The 19434-nt window shown below is 37.0% G+C and overlaps 4 protein-coding genes and 1 non-coding gene across 6 annotated transcripts; 3 read left to right on the top strand and 2 right to left on the bottom strand.

Annotated features, from left to right (window-relative positions):
* The first annotated feature begins 176 nt into the window (after nt 1-176).
* upf3b (UPF3B regulator of nonsense mediated mRNA decay) lies at nt 177-7906 on the top strand. The gene is made up of 10 exons (XM_044127845.1): nt 177-529; nt 743-849; nt 933-1039; nt 1124-1222; nt 2603-2713; nt 2800-2843; nt 3867-4058; nt 4139-4296; nt 5024-5318; nt 5646-7906. The coding sequence occupies exons 1-10, from the start codon at nt 419-421 to the stop codon at nt 5781-5783; spliced, it is 1362 nt and encodes a 453-aa protein (XP_043983780.1). The 5' UTR covers nt 177-418; the 3' UTR covers nt 5784-7906.
* A 692-nt stretch (nt 7907-8598) lies between these two features.
* Nucleotides 8599-11448, top strand: rpl39 (ribosomal protein L39). Its single transcript, XM_044127842.1, has 3 exons — nt 8599-8697; nt 8972-9075; nt 11275-11448. Exons 1-3 carry the CDS (start codon nt 8695-8697, stop codon nt 11321-11323), a joined length of 156 nt encoding a protein of 51 aa, XP_043983777.1. The 5' UTR covers nt 8599-8694; the 3' UTR covers nt 11324-11448.
* On the top strand, nt 11041-11177 carry LOC122837655. Its single transcript, XR_006371808.1, has one exon. It is a non-coding gene; the product is annotated as a small nucleolar RNA SNORA69 (small nucleolar RNA).
* A 614-nt stretch (nt 11449-12062) lies between the features above and the next one.
* Nucleotides 12063-15465, bottom strand: sowahd (sosondowah ankyrin repeat domain family d). Of its 2 annotated transcripts, none has more exons than XM_044127840.1 (3): nt 15253-15465; nt 14778-15116; nt 12063-14294 (listed from the first exon to the last, which is right to left on the bottom strand). In XM_044127840.1, the coding sequence occupies exons 2-3, from the start codon at nt 15020-15022 to the stop codon at nt 13631-13633; spliced, it is 909 nt and encodes a 302-aa protein (XP_043983775.1). In that variant the 5' UTR covers nt 15023-15116; nt 15253-15465; the 3' UTR covers nt 12063-13630. The 2 variants fall into 2 exon arrangements, with proteins under 2 accessions (XP_043983775.1, XP_043983773.1); XM_044127838.1 differs by having other exon boundaries at nt 12064-14297.
* Nucleotides 15466-15554: 89 nt separating this feature from the next.
* Nucleotides 15555-19077, bottom strand: pttg1 (PTTG1 regulator of sister chromatid separation, securin). The gene is made up of 6 exons (XM_044127841.1): nt 18765-19077; nt 17409-17501; nt 17187-17323; nt 17035-17116; nt 16711-16866; nt 15555-15687 (listed from the first exon to the last, which is right to left on the bottom strand). Exons 2-6 carry the CDS (start codon nt 17494-17496, stop codon nt 15611-15613), a joined length of 540 nt encoding a protein of 179 aa, XP_043983776.1. The 5' UTR covers nt 17497-17501; nt 18765-19077; the 3' UTR covers nt 15555-15610.
* Between the last annotated feature and the right edge of the window lie 357 nt (nt 19078-19434).

Here is a 19434-nt window from a genome sequence, read left to right as displayed (position 1 = left end):
ATAAAAAAGTTAATTCATAAGTTGAATTTGTTTGATATATTTTTGTTTTGGTATATAAGGCACACGTCTACATCAAATTCTCGTTCTTATAAAAAAATAAAAATGCTTCACACACTCATTTATTGTTGTTGGGCTTTTATTTAGAAACTACATTAAAGCGGAAACTGCTCAAATTTGTGTATTTTTCTGCAAAATTCAATTAAAAAGAAAGATCGGAGTTAAAATAATAGGAAACAAATGGGAGAAAGAAAATCAGTGAAATAAAGCTTTAGCTTCCCCTGGTGGCGGTGACTTTGAATCGCTAGTTTAGCCGTTAGAGAGGAAGTTGGTCAGGTCGGTTGCTACAAGCTGGCTAACTTGGAAAAAAGTAAACAAGTCTGTTGGCTGAGATGAAAAGAAACACCGTAACCTTTTAACTATGAAGGAAGACAAAGAAAACACTCGACCGAAAGACAGGAGAGTGGAAATAAAATGTGAAGATGGAGAGAAGACGGAGAAGTGTAAGGAGAAGAAAGAGGCCATGACAAAGGTAGAAGTTGCTAACAGAGCTATTGTTGCTACAAGCAGTCGGTTTAGCGCTTGTATAGTTTAAAAAAAATAACACTATGATGTTTATCATGTTGTATTTTTATATCTAGATAAGATGTGAACATTTTAAATAGCATATTAAGTTATACTTTATAGCAGTTTATGAGTAATTATGAAGTTTATGATCAATTGCATTCAAACTAAAATGTTCTAGATTGTGATCAGAAGATTACCTCCAAGTCTGACTAAAGAGGAGCTGGAGGAGCAGCTGCAACCTCTTCCAGAAGTGGACTACATGGAGTTTTTCTCCAACGACACCAGGTACTTCCTTCTGTCAAGCCTCCTCTGGTCATAAAAATATATAATAACTTGCTTATTTTACTAAACATTCTTTATTTTCTCAGCCTTTTCCCACATCTCTTCGCAAGGGCTTACATCAGTTTCAAAAATCAGGAGGACATCGTTCTCTTCAGGGATCGATTTGATGGATATGTGTTCATAGATAACAGAGGTAAGACTGGGAAAAATTACTTAAGAAAGTTTACCAAAGAGTCGAGGCTATGCATCATTTTTGTCTATGTGTGTTTTTTAATAGGACAGGAGTATCCAGCCATTGTGGAGTTCGCACCTTTCCAGAAAACCGCCAAGAAAAGAAATAAGAAGAAGGACTCAAAATGTGGAACAATTGCTGAAGGTGAATTTTTTTTTTTTCACTTTTTTAATCTGATTGGTAAACCAATACACAAATTTAATTTACCCAGGGTTTCTTTAAAACATCTGTAGCAGATCAGGCTTAGGAGCACCACAATTTATTATGATCGGGTTCTTTCTTCTATAAATTAACCCTGGGCTTCACATATACAAATTAAAATGTTACAGACAAAAAGCAAATAACCTTTCAATTAATCCAACTGCAGTAAAGTTTGAATAGTTTTGACACTTTCTGTTTTTATTTAGATTAATGCTCAGCAGGTACAACCTTTCAGCTATAATCATGTATATATCATAACTACAGTCTTAAGTACTCTTTGCAATTAAGATATAAAGTTACAAACAACCAATTCCACTGTCTAGACTATGTAATGTTATATTTAGTGTTTTAGTTGGTACACAATTTTAAACCTATTTATAAAAATATAAGATTAATTCTGTGATGGAGTATTAGGGCCACTGTAGATAAAAGAAAAGGGAAAAAAGCGGTTCAGAGTAAAATTATGCCATAAAACTCTAAAATGTTTTAGATTAATTTCACATAACTACAAGGAAAAACCTTGTAGACATGTGATTTTTACATCTCTGGTTTTGAAAAGTTGTAGATTTGCTAGAAAGAAGTTACAGTTTTTCTGGTACAGGATAAGAGCTCGGATGTGCTTCTTATATCCACATAGTCATCCCCGACGTTTACCACCTCAATTTTATGAGATTTTTGACTTTTACTTTTGTAATTTCTGAAAATTTTCAAATAAATTGAAGAGATTTTTTTCTTAGAAATGTCTGACTCTGCAATGTCGTAGAATACCTTTTATTTTAATATTGTAAATTTATCCCTTTAATCATGGAAAATTGTAGAAAAATAAACATTCTGTAAATTCATCATCTGAAATTATCCCAATTTGTTTCTTGTAAATGTGTGAAATTAGTCTAAATTAGTCTGTTTTTATGTCTCCAAATAATCAGCAAAAATTAGTTTTCTGTCAGATTTTAAGAGTCCCACAGCATGACAAATCCTCTACCTTACTTTACAACAGGCATGTAGCGGTCATTCTCATAAGCATCCTTCGTTTCACACCAGACCAACACAGAGGCTACCTTGTTGCCAAAACCCTTCAAGAACACAGTTAAAGTCTCAGAAAATTTACGTTTGTGATGGTCGGACAGAAAGCAGATTTTCCTGGCAGAACTTCCAAACAGTTTGAACAGAAATAGCAAATAATTGCCATTATAGAAAAACTGATGATGCCACAATTTTTTACATTTATCTTTCAAGAGCTATTTTCTTTTCTTACCTCCTGTTTTTTCTTTTTCTTTTTTTACTGTGGTTGTGCTTATTTGTATTATTTAAATTTTCTTTTAGACCCTGATTATAAAAGGTTTCTTGAATATTACAATGGAGATGGAGAGAAGCTGACATCCACACCAGAGACTCTGCTAGAGGAGATCGAGGCAAGATCGAAGGAACTTGAAGGTTTGTTTACGTTTGCTGCTTCACTGTAAATATGGCAGCTGCACATTAAAAAATAAAATAATTTAAGAAGATTTTTCTCTTTCTAGCCAAAAGAACAACTCCTCTTCTGGACTTCCTGAAGAATAAACAGGTAAACTTAACTAGAAATATGTTTCAGAGCATCAAATACATTTTAATAACAAACAAAGATGAGCCAAATAGAGTTTCAAATGATTAATGTATTTATTAAGCAGAAAAAAACTAATATTTAATAAATATGAAACATAAATTCAGACTATCCTTATTATTTATATGAAATGTTGTTGCTTCAAAGAGTTAAAATAAAAAGAAACAGCCGACAAGGAAGAGAGTAATTATTTTAAACAAATTTAATACTAATAGACTTTAATCCGTCTGAACAAATCCACTGTTTACTAAATCTGCTGTCGTGAAAGTTAATAATTTGGTTTATTACAAAATAATGTAATTAATGTTTGGAGCAAACTTAGGTTTACTGCCAGTAGGGGTGTGAAGATTTTCTTTTACATTATGTGAATCCAACTATGATTTGTGACAAGTTTGTAAATTTACAAAACAGGCTAAAAAAGAGATAAATAAAGAAAATATTTGACTGTTATTGGAGTTAAGTTATGAAAAGTGTAGTTTAAAAAATTTACAAGAAAGAAAATATTTAATGGTTACCATGGTAAATAACTTAAAATTGTGTTATATTTGTTTTGGATTGTTTTTTTCTTTTATGTGTCTGTTTAGTGCTTTGTGTATAACAAGTTTTATTGTAATGATTTATGAAGGTGTAATAATTTAATTGAATAATAATTTTATTTTATTTAATTTGATGTGTGGGAAAAACCTTGATCTTCTGCCTGCATCTTTTCAGTCGTCGTTTAAATTGTTTCGAAGTATAACCAAAACTAAAATTCAGAAAACATTTTTGATACCTTAAATAAATAAATAAATAACTGCACTTGATGGGGAAAACTATAACTAACTGTGACAAAGAAATTTAGCTAGAGACATTTTTACAGAGATTTCATTGGATCAACTCAAAAAAATCAACCAATGAGCCGTTGTGGTTGATAGGAAATACATAAAAAATGGTCCATGCTGTTTTGTTTAGGTTTGTTAACATCTGTCTTAATGTCTTGCTGTTCAGAGACTGAGGGAGGAGAAGAAGGAGGAGAGAAGGAGGAGAGAGCTTGAGCGGAAGCGTCTGCGTGACGAAGAGCGCCGCAAATGGAGGGAGGAAGAGCGGAAGAAGAGAAAAGAGGCGGAGAAGATGAAGAGACTGGAGAAGCCTTTGGAGAACAAAGACAAGGACCAGACTAAAGAAGAACCAAAAATTAAGGTTTGTGTTGCAGAATGTCAGAGCCGTTTCTAAATCTGCGTCATTTCCAGGGTGTTTTATTTTATTTATTTTAATTTCAGCTCCTGAAGAAGCCAGACAAAAGCGATGACGGCGATTCTGAGAAACCCAAAGAGAAATTCAAGAAACCAGAGAAGCCGCACAGAGAGGACAGAGCGTCCGGCGGCGCCGACCACAGGAGGAGGCCGAACTTTGAAAATAAGGAGGAGCGAGAAAGAAAGTCAGTGTCTTCACTCGTTTCTGTGAATTCGCCGAGTTCAAACTAGTGATGTGCGAATTGATACTGAAATATCGATGCTTCTGAGACCAAACATTTATGCTTTAAGATCAATTCCCAAATCCAAGTATCAATACTTTCAATACTTCAGTCAGTTGAGATGCTGTATCTGAACAAGATATGTTAGAAAGTAACTAAATTACTGAGATGTTGCCTAAATGAAACAGGTACTTTTCCTTCGGCCTGGCATTGCCCAGTGTTCAGATCATAAAAATGTCAAACTTGAAGATTTTTCAGCTTTCATTTTGTAGTAGCTCCTAAAAATGAAACAAGAATTTATTTCAGTAGGATTATTACTTTACTAATTTTCTTTTTCATTTTTGGTTTGTAACACCATTTTCAAACATTTTGTATGATTTTCTGCTGTTGTTAAAATAACCCAGCTATAGTCAGTGAAGCTGCTACCTCAATGTAGTTCAGAACTTAAAATCAAAACGTTAGAGTACATCGAGTTATTTTTATGGAGCCAAGATTTGATTTGCAACACTTGTTTCTGCACAAAGCATCGGATCGGTATCGGTATTGGTATCAGTATCGGTATCGGTAATCCCAGCTTCAGTTTTACTCAGTATTGGATGGGAAAGGAAATCGGTGTTATTGAACATCACTGGTTCAAACTGCAACCACTAAAACAGGAAGTGGTTTTTAAAAAATTATTTTTACTTGGCAGAGGGAACGAAGACGGGCGGAAGGAGTTCAGGGAGCGCGACCTGGACCGTGAGAAGGAGAGGGAACGACGGCTGAGGGAGAAGGAGCGCATCCGACGGCAGGACGAGGAACGGCGGAGACGGCGGGAGCAGCAGGACGGAGAGAACACGTCCAGAAAACGAGAGGAGGAGATCAGAAAGGAGAAGGCGATGGAGAAGAGGAGGAGCGAGAACTCTGCAGACGCCGATAAGATGGAGAAACCGGCCAGAGAGAACAGGAAGGAGGAGAGCAGTAAAAGAGAGAGAGTTCGTAATAAGGTAGGAGCAGCTGGGTTTTAGAGCGCCATGTTTTGTTGTTTGGAGACCATTTTCAAGTAACATAGTGCAGGAACAAATGATCAGAGATCAATAAACTTTAAATTCTAATGAACATTTAACACTGGAACTGGAAGACATTTTAAATATCCAAAATAAACAAAACAACAATTAAAATGGATTAGGAAGTCTTTGTAAACAAATATTATTCATCAGAATGGAAATTATCGCATTAATTTTAATTTATCATGCAATTTAATTGATTATTGCAACACCATGACGAACATTTTGAAACTATTTTTTAAGTTTGTGTTTCTGTTTTTCTGTCAGGACCGGCCTGCCATTCAGCTGTACCAACCGGGGGCCCGGAGCCGCCACCGCACCACCGGAGGCGGCGCCGACTCCGGCTCCGCCGACAGAAAACCCGACTCCGACAACAAGAAGGCGGCCGACAGAGGGGAGGACTGAGCGGGTTTCTGGTTCTGGGGCTTTTTAAGTTTGGTGAAAAGGCCTGCGAGGCTCAGCGTGACCCCGCAGCGCTAACATGCAGCGCTAACACGCAGCGCTAACATGGCAAGGGGGGCTGCAGTGGCTCCAGTCCCGGTGGAGGCAGGGAGTTGAGCCTCTCAGAGCCTCGTTGAGATCCTGTTTGTTTGTTTTTTTTCGTTACGAGAGGCAACGGTTTGTAAGAGTGCAGTTGCAGGGCGCAGAGGGTAACGCCGAAGCTTCACTGGGACCATGAAATCTCACAGTGGCCTCACATCGTTAATGTTGGTCCTGAGGGAAAGGGTTTCACCGCAAACATCTGTTAGCTCGTTCATTTAGATCAGAATGTGCAAAAATAATCTCTTCTGTCAGCTTTAGATCTTAACTTTCACACACTGTCCCCCACTCCACGCAGAGACAGAAAATCCACTGTTGTGTAGAAACTACAGTGGTTCCCAGAAGTCCACACACCCAGAGAGAAATTACAGGTTGTTCTGACAAATATTATATTTTTAACTTTAACGTGGCATATTTCCTGTATAATGCAACAGCAGTCGTAGTAATCGAGTTTATGCAACATAAAAAAAAGCTCCAATAACCATTAAAGCTGCAGTATGTAACATTTATAAACAATAGATATTTTTTAGATGTTTGTTGAAACTGTCACCATGTCGTGACGGTTTGATGTGCTAAAGATCATCTATGAAATTTGAGCTCCTTTGCCTTCTCCCAGTGGTAACTAGAAACAACCAATCAGAGCCAGGAGGCGGGTCTTAGCGCTGTCAATCAGTCATGAATGCTAAAGCTAGTTAGCATTGCCACCATTAACGGCAGATAAACAGTTTTCCTGTAACTGTAAATTGTTTCTCCGCCATTATCACATTTAGTAGCGTGTACCCGAGGTTGACTGACAGCGCCAAGACCCTCCTCCTGGCTCTGATTGGTTGATTTTTGTCAGGACTGTTGTGTTTCTTTAGATGGCAGTAGTAGTTTAGAGAGGAGGTGAAGGAAATCAATCTTTTCACAGATTATCTGTCTCATGACAAACTGTCACAACATGCTGACAGTTTTAACATACATATATATATATATATATATATATATATATATATATATATATATATATTTACATATATATATATAAGTTACACACTGCAGCTGTTGAAACATCTAATTTATTTTCAGCTTTCCTTTTATGTTTTTATAGAGTTTGTCCTCCTTCCACATCTTGACTTGGCAATATTTGCGTACTCTACCTCCAGATCTCCACAACGCTCTTCAGATGACCATAAAGATGTCAGTATTAATTCTGGCCTTTATTTAGGCCGTTCCGAAACTTAAATTTTCACACCCTGAAGCATTTTTGTTCATTTGGACGGATGTCTTGACTATGATGTTGGTAAATAAAATTTCTTTTCAGCCGTCAAGCTGATATTTGAAGGTTTTCTGCCAGAATTGTCTGTAGTTTGGGTCTGTTTATAATTTAATCTGCTTTAGCAAAACTCTGTTCCCACATCCTGATGCAGCCACCACCATGTTTCACCATTTTGGTGATGTACTGAGTTGTTTTGTGCCAACTATACACTTTTAAATTGTGGTATTTTTCCTGAAGGTTGGAGGCTGAGCGTTTTTCAGGTTAATCAGATTTACTGTAATTGTTGTCAAATGAAGATTCTTTTCAACATAATTTTAGTTTATCCTCAGGTTTTTCTTTTGAATTGTACAAGATATATGTCACATTAAGGATGAAAAACATTTTTAAAAGGTTTATTCTGGCCTGCGTTTCAACATGGTTGTGTGAACATTTTGGACGCACTGTGGTTTATGGTTTGTACTAAATAATATAACCTACTATTTTACTCTGGGATTTTTACGCAACTGATGGAGGAGAAAGCCATTTCTGACCATACTGCCATGTGATATCTATGCTTGCATGAAGACTTCTTAGTCAGAGGGATCAACTTGTGACCTTCCCCCCCTTTTCTAACTCAGAATCAACTTAAATATTAATTTTTGTGAACTGATCAAAACATTGGATCACATATTTGCTGTTAATACTAATAAAATTACACAATCTCTGCCTAGAAATAAAAATACTTGCTGAAGTCTGTCTCTGTTTTTACTTTGCACCGTTTTCCATCTCAACTTTTGTTTTTCTGAGCACTAATGTTAACACACATATATATATATATTAAGGAATAATTTAAGGATAAAATTGTTTAATGTCTTGATTACTGAACAACAAACATTTTTAATATCAAGTGATTAAGAATATCTGTACTCTTTAAATAGACTATTTGATATTTGCATTTGAGCAGCTAAACCTAAATCATAAGATTTTTGATAAACATTTAAGTATTAAATTTGATCAAAAAACCTATCTTATGTGGAGATGCAAAAAAAAAAAAAAAGTAAAAACATATTTAATGGACCAATCTGTCATGTTATAATTTCTTTTGAAAATAAAATGGTACAGCTGGAGAACAGGTGACTTGTCCAGGGTGCATCCACAACAAAAAAGCCTACCATACAATTTTTGTTTTCCATTTCTTTTATTGAAAGAAAATTCTGGTCTTGTTTTCAGGCTTTAAAATAAAGAAAATCCTGAAACTTTTAGAAAAAAAGGTAGAAAACAAAACCAAAAAATATTTCTAAGACTATTAGTGTAAAAAATGCAGTTGTCAACATTTATAAATTGCCTTTTCATTTTGAAAAGTCTTTTTTTTTTTGTCATTTGTGGCGAAAGTTATGAATTGCCATAAAATCCGCCTGCTTTTCCTCCAGTGGCCACTTGGTGTCGCTGCTTCCAGGAGGCCCACTGTTTAAAGTTGCTTACGTCACGTCCGTCTTTCTCTTCGACCACCGCCATAGTGGGAAAAGGATTGTGGAGAAAATGGTAAATATAAAATCATTAAACATCCATCTTAACAAAGCTCTTAATCCATAATTGTTACTTGAAATGAATAATATATATTGTATTGATAAAGAAAGTGTCCGTATGTTGTGGAAAAATACGCAGATAACATGGTTAAATTAACTGTTAAGTACGGTGCTAGGTATGCTAGCTCCGAACTTTCCCTGGCTAATGCGAAACGTATTCATCATAAGGATGTGAAGTACAGACTTTAGATACAAATCTGTTACTGACTGGGTTCTGTTACATTTTCCAGTCGTCCCACAAGACATTCAGGATCAAGCGCTTTCTGGCCAAGAAGCAGAAACAGAACCGGCCGATTCCTCAGTGGATCAGAATGAAAACTGGCAACAAGATCAGGTGAGTTTTCGTGTTTCTGATGCTGCAGCTTTATAAACATAAAACTTCACTCTTAAAGAGCTAAAGGGATTGGTTTTTAATCTGCACAGCATTGCTTAATGCAACCAGATCTAGTATCTGAAAGTAAAATACTCTGCTTAAACTAGCGTAAATTGACTGGGTTCTGTCAGTCAATTTAGTTTTTAATGGTGTACCAACCTGAAAATAATCTACACCAACATCTTTAATAATGTTAAATATTGTGCCTGCGTACAAGTCACTACAGCAATGTGGACATAAATGATTAACAGTGATCACAGGAACCCATGGAATGAGAACTTTCCAATGTATTACTGTGTCAATGTTGGATCAAGTAGTGTATTCTTTACATAAATTTATTCAATTTATGTTATTAGAATAAGGCTCACAAAACATGTAACCTAAAGATATTTTACAAAAATAAGCGATCCAAATGCAGTGGACTCCTGCATATTTCTTGTTCAGTATTAGAGTTTCTGTGGAATATGCCTAAGTTACTTGACAAACATTTGCATATTTCTAGTATTTTTGATAGAGCTTATGAGAAATATTCAAAAGAAATAGAAGCTGACTCTACATGTATTGTTGTATGGCATGCCACTGGCTAGCATTTAAAAAGCAGCCAATCCAGGCGCTGCGGTTATTTTTCTTGACTTTCTGTTCCTGTTAAGAGCAGAGATAAGGAAGATGTCAGCTTAAACAGTAGCACCAAGATAATTTTAACTGTAAAATGAATATGTATTAGTTTGTTTGGTAGTGTTACATGAAGATTGACTTCATTCAAATTTACATGTTAACTATGTTGATATAGTATCTTAACTTACACAAAACACTTGTGTGTGTACAATACCTCAATCACATTTGGTAGGACAAAAATACATTTCTATTTACCAAAGGCAACGTGAAAGTACAAATACAATTCATTTACTGAAGAGTTTCGATGCATAATTCAGTTTTTATGTTTTTTCATATTCCTGCAAAGCCACAAAGTTGGGCTTTGGTTTCAGATTTGTACAAACATTGAACGGCAATGACATTATTTTAATTATTTCTAAAATTGACTCAAACGATTACAATTTTTTTCCTGCATAAAGAGTTTGTCAAATTCACTTTGCTTACACACCTAAGTTAAGCAATCTATGTGAAGAACTGATCTGTTTTCTGTCAAACAACTTACACCAACGGCGTCTGGTCGGTTAGCATCGCTCAAAAGTGGAGCCTGTAGTAAAACTTTCTGCTGTCCAGTTATCATTCGGCTCACTTTCTGGTGATTATTGTGTCCAAGGTTTCCAGTTCTGACAACTTCCAGCCCAAATCTCAACCTCTGACAACATTCATGTTGTGAGCATCAGATTAGATTCTGACCAGATCCAACTGGGACTCGACTCTGAACACAACTAGACTTGTGTTTTCAATGCTCTGACCTTTCAAATAGTAATTAGTCTTACAACAATACCACATAGTGACTTTTGATTAACCAATGACCATTATGATAAGTGATTATGTCACATTCAACAGATTCTGATTGAACAGACATAATTAAGAAAAGTTAAAAAATAATGCAGCATTTTATTAAAAGTTTTGTGCTTTTCTGCCACACACTATTTAGAAAATTATTCTGAACACTTTAAAAGCAGCATAAAATTTAACGATACTCCCAAAAGCTGTTTGTTTTTTTTTTTTTTATTTTCCCTTTTCCGCTAAATGTTCAAAATCAGCCCAATTGTGTAGAAACTCGCTCAAACTGACAACACTGAATGCATGTTGTCTTTATTTGATTCATATTTACCTGAAATTATTTTATAATTTAAAAAAAGAGTTGATGTTGCTCAGTTGTTAACGTTAGTCTTAATTTTGGTCTCTGTTTCCATTTTCCTGATTTATATTAAAGTTTTAGTGATACCTGGCAGACTAATGGATAGAAGAAAAACATGTAGTCTATAATTTAAAGCAGGTCTGCAAATACAGCACTCATCATCAGTAGAGTGCTGTCATTAACCCTGCTGAGAGCATCTTCTTCCTGTTGCGCTCTTCTTCCTCACCGCTCTGGTGATGAGGAAACTGCAGCTGTAGGACAAATAATTAATGTTTTCATAACATAAAAATGATGTTATGGGGAGTTGAAGCAGCACTAAGAATGTGTAAACATTCAACTGAACTTTTCTTCCATCTTGTTTTCAGGTACAACTCCAAGAGGAGACACTGGAGGAGGACGAAGCTCGGCCTGTAAACATGGGCGTTTGTCCCGACCTCCAGATGTTTGGGGGGAGTTGCGTCATCTGGAGCAGAGTTCATTTTGTACAGATACTCTGGCTTTCTTCGTGTTTGACAATAAAAAGTCAGATTTGAAATGCAGATAATTTTTTTTGTTGCTTCTTTTGTCTATATCTGAAGTTTGTTTGTGGGAAAAATGATTTCTAGTGACGGGAGTAAAAGTAGAAGAAATTATTGAACAGGTGCATTTAAAGGCGGGCGATGTGGACTAAAAACTGGTATTTTGTGGCAGTATTGTGATGATAAAAATAATTTAAATTATTTTGTAGGTAACTGCATGAGGCAGCGTTTGTAGTCACAATGTTCTTAAAATACATCCCCATTTGACTCAATCTTTCATTAAATATTTGGAATATTTACTTAAAGAAGGTGAAACTGTTTTTACCCAACATGGCAACGACTTGAACTAAATGTTAGTGGAGTAATTTCTAGTACAAATATCTTAGTTTTTGTTTTGTTTTTTAAATAAGAAAACTAACTTGGAAGCAACGTTTTAGCAAAGTGTTAGTCTAATTTCTTATTGATAAAGTTCAAGTTCCATTGGCAGATTATTTCACTTAAAAACATTTATTTGTGAAATAATCTGCAAGTTAAACTAATACTTTTATTCTTTAAAACAAGCTCCTATTTGTAAGCTGCTAAGTCTTATTTCAAGTGTACCAAGATATTTGCACAAGAAACTCAACCCAAAATACTTGCAGGATTTTGATTTTGCAGTGATTTCTTCTGCAAACCTATTTATAGCATTAGATGTTCTGAGGCGTTTATTTAAAATATAAAGCACTAACACTTAGACCCATAAAAAAACAAGTTGCTATTTCTTTCAAGTTTGCATTTATTTAAAATTTGACACAGCAGTTATTCAATTTGCTTAATTTAGCAGCAGATGAAAAGTGTTAGTGCTCAGTGTGGAGGAACAGCAGAAACCCAGTAGGTCCATTTGGATGTTTACAAGCGTTTTTGTTTTTGTTCTGATAAAACCTGCTGATTTTAAATGGTATGACCAAGAAATGTCATTGAGCAAGTCTGTCACACTTTTATGTTTTAGAAGTGTTTGAGAAAGCAGCAAGTTATTCAACATGCAAGTTTTCTTCACATTTTAAGGACAATTAGAAGCCAACTAACAGCACCTTTAACTTGGCATAAAAGCAGATCCATAACGTAAATTTTTGACTGCACATCGTGCATGATTTGGTAACTGGACTTTCTAATCTGACAGCAGTAAATAAAAACATACTTGATTTTTGTTCATAAACACAATGAATCAGTAGAAATATTAAATTTAATTTGGTTTTTCTATCAACTAACGATCATTTAGAGGAAAAACAAAACTTCTCACCAAAAGGTAATTACATGTTTCAAGAGGTGTAATTACCAAACCATGCATGTTTACATATTTTAAAGAAGCAATATTACGTATTTTCCAGGCACATGGTGCCATTATCTTTTGATAATGGCCTTATCTTCAGTTCTAAAAATCATGTACAAGTCAAATGACAAGTTATTTGACTTCATAATGTAATGTCTTGAAATTGGACCTCTGTCTCTTTAAGAAACTCTGCTTTCAGGAAATCCTCACAATATGGCTCCTATTAACCCTCTAATATTTTTACCAGTTTCACACTGATAAGTAGGTCATAGTTCTACCAGGTGTTTGCCAACTGCTTCTGACTAGTCTGAAGGAGCTGAGTGAGGGAGTAGTGGGTGGGGAGGGTCACTCTGAGGTGGAAGCTTAAAACCTGCAGCTCTGAAGGGAGCTATGTCCTCAAAGGCGGAGCTAAGTCCAACCAGGCGTTTTGTGCAGCTGTATGGTTGCCATGGAGATTAAAGGATTTCTCAAAACACTCCAGTTATGTTTTTGATGAGGGAACATAAAACAAAGCTCAGAATAATTGGTTTTACATCATACTGCCCCTTTAACAACACTTTTACTGTTGCTTTGAGAAGTAGCTCATATAACGAGCTCAGAAGATGCTAAGTTCTACCAGGTGTTTGCTAATTGCTGCTGGCTAGTCTGAAGGTGCAGACTGATGGAGGCTTGCTCTGGGAGAAATAAACAAAGAAACTGAGGTGGAGCTGTGTCTCGAAGGCAGGGCTAGGTCCACACAGGTGTTTTCCACAGCTGAGTGGTTGCCATGGAGATTAATGGATTTCTCAAAACACTCCAGGTATGTTTTTGATGAGGGAGTAATATTATAACATGATGTAAACTTAAAATAGGTTGATTTTACAGAACACTGCCCCATTAAAGTGCGGCATTATCTCAAGTTTTGCTTCTAACAAATGAAAAGGAGGATTTCAGCTTCCTCAGAGACTCGAACCTCCAGCTGCCTCTCTTGGCTCTGTCAAAGAAACTCACTTCTTCAGTTTCTTCGCCATCCGTCTCATCGCATGCGGCCACGCTCACTGCGCCAGCGCAGTTGTTGTTGACGTTCTTGTTGAAGTTTTGCGCACAGCCGAAGCTGTGCTCCTCGTCCCAGGTGCCCAGCAGCTCCTTCATCTCCAGCGGGGCGTCCTCCCGCAGGTACTGCCACGGCCGCTTCCCGTTGTAGTCCATGGCGTCCACGTTGGCGCCGAAAGCCCCGACCAGCAGCTTGATGACCGCGAACTGGCCCTGCATGCTGGCGACGTGCAGCGGGGTCAGGCCGCCGCTGCCCCGCAGGTTCACATTCACCGCAAAGCCCGCACGCTCCGCGAACCGCAGCAGCTTCAGCAGGATATCGTCCTGTCCCCGCTTGGCCAGCCAATGCAGCACCGAGTATCCGCTGATGAAGTCCCGCCGGGTCAGCAGCTGCGGGTCCTCGGAGATGAAGTCCAGGATGGTTTCGTAGTTCCCCTCTACCGCCAGGAGCATCCAGGCGTGCTCCATGGGATACATAGCCCAGTCCGAGTCCTCCTGGTCCGGGGAGAGACTCTGCAGCAACCCGCTGCTGCACAGACAACCCAGAAATTATAAAAGTATCACCGCTAAAAAAAATTCAGTATTTTAAGGACGAAAATGACAATTCATATCAGGAAAAAATTATTTTTCTAAATCAGTTTCTTTCAATAAAAAAAATCATGTTTTTCTCCCCATTCAGTGAAGTTAAATCACAGTGGGCAGAAAATCCATAAATTATTCTCAACAGTAGCACTGTTTCAACATATTACGTTAAAAGTAGCCGTTCAATAAGTCACGACTAAAACAAGTATTTGATAATTTGGTATGCATTCAATTTACAAATTACATAGACGAACCAAAAACGTTTGTAACCAACAATCTGCATGTCTGTCTTGTGAATTTTTGGTTAAAACATGTTCAGTTGATAGAGAATCCAGAAATGTTACTCAAGAATAGCGATACTTAAAATGACTCAAGTACAGCTCAGCACATATTTTCTCAAAAGCGAAGTAGATGTAACTGTTAGTACCCCACTGCGCTGCTGGAAGCCCGGCTCAGGAGAAGCTCCTTCAGGTACTTTCTACGCAGAACCGGCGGGACGGACTCTCTCTCCGGAGCGGAGCCGTCGGTGACTTCTTGCTGCCTCTGCAGCCTCGACCTACGCGGGGAGGCTCCGGGCAAGACCTGCATGCCATACCGAGACAGCCGCTCCACAATGGAGCCCTGTCTCGGAGTCCGTTCGGGGGCAGCTGGTTCCGAGCCGCTGCAATGCATACCGCCTGCCTGAGTGCAGCTCCCAGGCTACTTCCTTTTAGACTACACCCTGAAGATGTCTCGGATAATAAACGCCAATAATTTCCCTCATTTCCTGTGTCGAGAGAAAAAAAATTGCATTTAAAAAAAAGTGGGCAGAAAATACCCATAAGGAAGTTTTGTTTTCAAAATTCATGACACTTCCCCTTTCTACCAGTCATTTAGTGTTAAACACGCCAGTATTGACTCACCTGCCCGGCCACCAAACGCAAGTTTGTCCATAAAAGCACACCTTCTCCGTTTTAATTATAAGCCAACCAGATGAAAAGATGCATAATTTTAGTTTATAAGTTCATAATGAGACAAAACCAGAGATCCTGCTTTCCTTTGTAAAGAGGAACAGAGGCAAAGTTCATTCTAATCTCTGACAAAACCCAACAGCAAGAAACCCTCACATGTGACCACGGGTGGACTTTAAAGCAGGAAGTAACGCTCAGTTTATTCCCTTGATACTTTCACAACCTTACCAAAAAAAAGAAACTGCAGCCAATGAGAAAGTGGTAAAACAACTTTATTAGAGACAAAAAATACAGAGCATTAATAAATGCGTTAAAACTCAGGTTCTGATGGAAGTTCAGTAAGCTCATCAATCGTTTGAAGAAAGGCAGTCAGCTCTGTGTAGGCAGCTGAAAACAGGGACAGTCGGGTTAATAATACATCTACATGTGCTCCAGATGCATAGGGCTATAATTATTTAAATGCAAGCATGCATTAAAATAATACCACACTATTTTTTTAAATAGAGCCCAACAGTTACCTAACCAAATCACTGAACAGAAATACATTTTATTAAAATATTTTCATTGCAGTAGCGTTATGACTAAGAGCTTTAAAACTGTTATATAGATGGACTTTCTGCATAATCGTGTCATCATTTAAAATGTTTTAAATATGTTGGTAAATTAGCAACAGTGCATTTTTCTCTCGATTTGAAAAACTCAGTCACAAGCTGTAATCATTTGACCTGCATGTTATTAGAAAGTTCAATGCAGAACATGTAGAGTCCAGGCAGGATTAATTACCCATGTAACATAAGCTGCCGCGTTTTTAACATAAGATGGAGCAAGTTTTTTTCCCCACCATCTGTAAATGCCAAAGCATGACCTTTCATCTAGCCTGATGGTCAAGTACTTGTGTCAAGTGACTTTCTATATTTACACCACATACTGTACCAATGACCACCTGTGTTACCACAACAAGTCTTCAATAAAGGCTTAAAAAGAAAAAAAAAGGTTTATTGGAGGATGGTGTATAAAAGCATTTTAGATTCAGTGTCAATGAAAAATAAAATTGGAGCTAAAAACAGATGTTTGGAAAACACCATTAGCCATTTTAAAACAGTTTTACTGAACATTTTTATGTGAAATGTTATACCATTTCACACTTTGTAAATTTTGTTTGCAATACCTTGTTTTACGGTGCTGTGACAAAACTGGCTTAAGAGATTTCAATATCAAACTGACAACAGTAATGCAAGATTAAACCATCTGTGCTAGGAAGAGTAAAGAGTTTTAATTACAGCGGAGTTTTCAGACAGTCAATGTCTCTAAAGCATCTGAAATGTAAATTTGACTCAGACATTTTGACCACAGATTTGAAATATCTCAATAGTGATACACTTCAGAAATCTACCACCACCGAGTTCATACCTGGACACTCTGGCATTTCCACAAGGGAAAGGAATGGGAGGTCTTCCATCTTTTCGTCATCCAGATCAGGACGTCCATGTGGAAAGCAAGCCAACCCAGACAGAGCCATGCAGCTAAGAGGAATCAGATCTTCAGGTACACTGTACCTCTGAAACTCTGAAATAAACCAATTCAAGAAAACATTGCTGTCAAGCTCTTCAGATAAAATCATGACAACTAGAAGCATTTGCCTGCAAGCCTTAAAAAAAACAAAAAAAAAAACTGAAAAGTTAAAGAAAATCCTAATTATTTGGCACTGTTAAGTTGAGGTATTGATTGATTTACCTAACGGGTCATAAGGGATAAACTGCTCAACTTCTGGATATTCCTCTGCTTTGGTCTGAGGAGCCAGAGTCGCTTTTGTTTCCTAGTGTGAACAAAAACAAGCTTTTGAACACTGAATTAAAGAAAAGAAAAACTGACGTTAGACCTCCAACCTGTGGTTTTAGGAGTTTCTTCTCCTGTGTTTTGACAACTGGTGTTGAAATCCTGTTGCCCACCACACCGAAAGCCTTGCGGCCAGATGGGAGCGGTGTGGTCATCGTTTTAGCCAACATGGGAGACTTTAGTTTTTCTGGTTATGGAAACAAAAATGTATGTATTCTTGCAATACAAAGGTTGAAGGATGGAGAAAAAAAATAAATAAAAAAATTGAATACCTGGAACAGATTTAAGTCGCCGGCGCAAATTCTGTGAAGATCCAAGAAGTTGTGCATTTTCCTGCTCTGCAAAGATTATGCTCTCCATTGTATCTGGAAACAGTGCAAGAATACATACATTTTAGTTTCTGCAGAAAACACCCTAGAAGATTATTTTTAAGATTAAAAAGGTCAAGGACTGTCAGACAGCCAACACACTCCTCCTGCAAGAACAGCTCCCAGTAAATGCAGCAGGTCTAAAGCTGAGCTCAAAGTCACAGAAAAAGGCAGCTACTTCCAGCCCAAATAGTAATGTGTATTTAAGAAAAAAAAAATTGCAATAGGGATCTTAGAAACATTTATTACCTTAATGAAAACATACTGCGGCCAAACATTTAATCGTTTAATTCCACAAAACAAACTGGAAGTATTAGTCCAGATAGTCAAGTTTATTTGTATAGCACATTTCAGCAACATTCAAATTACTTTAACAAAATTATAGACACCAATCAATTTTATCTTTTGAGGAGTGCCTTAAAAAAAAAAATAAAAAAGTTGATTGAAGTTTCATCTATTATGGTTCACAAGCAACTAAACATTCCAGCACTTGAAGCCATGAAGTTTAATATGATAATAGTGTTACCATTTGGTGGAAACGTATTCTTACCAGTTACAAATCGAAACAACCATTTAATGTCTTTTATCCTTTTACTTGTAGAGTCATCTCTACAACACACCTGAATCAAATTCCCTCAACAGCAGTCACTCAGCACTGCAATACCCTTGTAAACAGAGAGTCATTAGGTGTGTTTAAAAAGGGATGTTTCCAAAAGTCGCAGAATAGTAGCCATTAAGACTGATTATACATAAAGTTTCTGGCCAGTCAAAAAGTGTTACTTAGATCCTTCCACCAGGTATTGGTACTTTTGGCACTGTAGTTTTTCCACATGTTTTCCTCCCACTGAATTTTCCATTAGTATGCTTGAATACAGCACTCCGTCAGCTTCTTCAGTTTTTTTTTTTTTTTTAAGAGTAGTTATGCAATATTTAAAGTTTTCTAATAAAGTAAATGAGTTACAAGTCACCATGATACATCTGAATATAGAATTACCTACTGAAAGTGCAAGAACTGATAAGCGCCGCATTGTTTACCCAAATAGACGTTTACATCGATTAGGTGCATCACACTTAGAGTAGTTTCAGTTTAAATATTTCAGTTAAAGTGTCCGTTGATTTAACCGCTGACCAACACCAAGATGACCGATAGCCTCCGTTAGCTCACGTTACTGATAACTAAATGGACAGGTTACAAGCTTGAAGCAATTCAAAAGAACACAATGCCGAAAGTAATAAGCACAACGAAACGTTATCACCCACCTTTTTGACACCGAGTTTCAAGAGACGCTGTTTGTGTTTCCTTCTTTGTCGTTAATCCTCTCCTCGTTGTCAGCTTGTTGTGGTACAAAACTGTAGTGTAGCTTCCAACAGCCGCCGCTTCATTTTAAATACGACGCGTCCTTCCTATTGGTCGATCTCAGGCACGTGACTAAGAAGGCGTTTCTATGGTTTCAATGATCAGTTAGCTCTCCTAGCTGAAACTGAATGGCCCAAGATTTGATTTCTGGTTGTTTGTGATTTGTGGCAACTAGTGTCAGTCCCAGTTAAGCTGAACAGGAGTACTATATGTGCATCTATGAACGCTGCTTCATGTTCTGTGGAATCATATAGAATTATATTTTAACAGCTTTCTCGAAATAGAGCTACTTGCTATTGCTAATTTCCGTTTGAAACGGTTTTTTTTTCAATTAACTTTATTGCAAATAGACAAATCTTACAACAATACAGAATTATACAAATATTTTGAGCGACTAGCAGCAGTCATAAAAATTGGAAAAAGAGAGAGGGGAAGGTAGTGCAAAAGCCATATAACACAATAAGTGAATAATAGCATTTGAAAAAAAACATGAAACAAATTTACAATCTGAGCACGTAAGATAATAAGATAATAGTACATTATTGATCCCCTAAGGGGCGAAAAATGTGTTTG

This window comes from Gambusia affinis, linkage group LG09 (assembly GCF_019740435.1).
Source record: "Gambusia affinis linkage group LG09, SWU_Gaff_1.0, whole genome shotgun sequence".
In the NCBI taxonomy this organism is placed as follows: domain Eukaryota; kingdom Metazoa; phylum Chordata; class Actinopteri; order Cyprinodontiformes; family Poeciliidae; genus Gambusia; species Gambusia affinis.
This window is presented reverse-complemented; position numbering and strand designations above follow the sequence as displayed.

Bases quoted from the DNA above. Each gene is read 5' to 3' on its own strand.
- sowahd (XM_044127838.1), bottom strand. From the start codon at position 15,022: ATGCATTGCAGCGGCTCGGAACCAGCTGCCCCCGAACGGACTCCGAGA. The intron at 14,298-14,777 runs GTACTAACAGTT...TTGTCTGTGCAG, and splicing joins GCTTCCAGCAGCGCAGTGGG to CAGCGGGTTGCTGCAGAGTC.
- rpl39 (XM_044127842.1), top strand. The intron at 9,076-11,274 runs GTGAGTTTTCGT...TCTTGTTTTCAG, and splicing joins AAAACTGGCAACAAGATCAG to GTACAACTCCAAGAGGAGAC.
- pttg1 (XM_044127841.1), bottom strand. From the start codon at position 17,496: ATGGAGAGCATAATCTTTGCAGAGCAGGAAAATGCACAACTTCTTGGA. The intron at 17,324-17,408 runs GTATTCAATTTT...TTCCATAACCAG, and splicing joins GCGACTTAAATCTGTTCCAG to AAAAACTAAAGTCTCCCATG. The intron at 16,867-17,034 runs GTAAATCAATCA...GGTTTATTTCAG, and splicing joins TATCCCTTATGACCCGTTAG to AGTTTCAGAGGTACAGTGTA.
- upf3b (XM_044127845.1), top strand. From the start codon at position 419: ATGAAGGAAGACAAAGAAAACACTCGACCGAAAGACAGGAGAGTGGAA. The intron at 850-932 runs GTACTTCCTTCT...TTATTTTCTCAG, and splicing joins TTTTTCTCCAACGACACCAG to CCTTTTCCCACATCTCTTCG. The intron at 5,319-5,645 runs GTAGGAGCAGCT...TTTTTCTGTCAG, and splicing joins GAGAGAGAGTTCGTAATAAG to GACCGGCCTGCCATTCAGCT.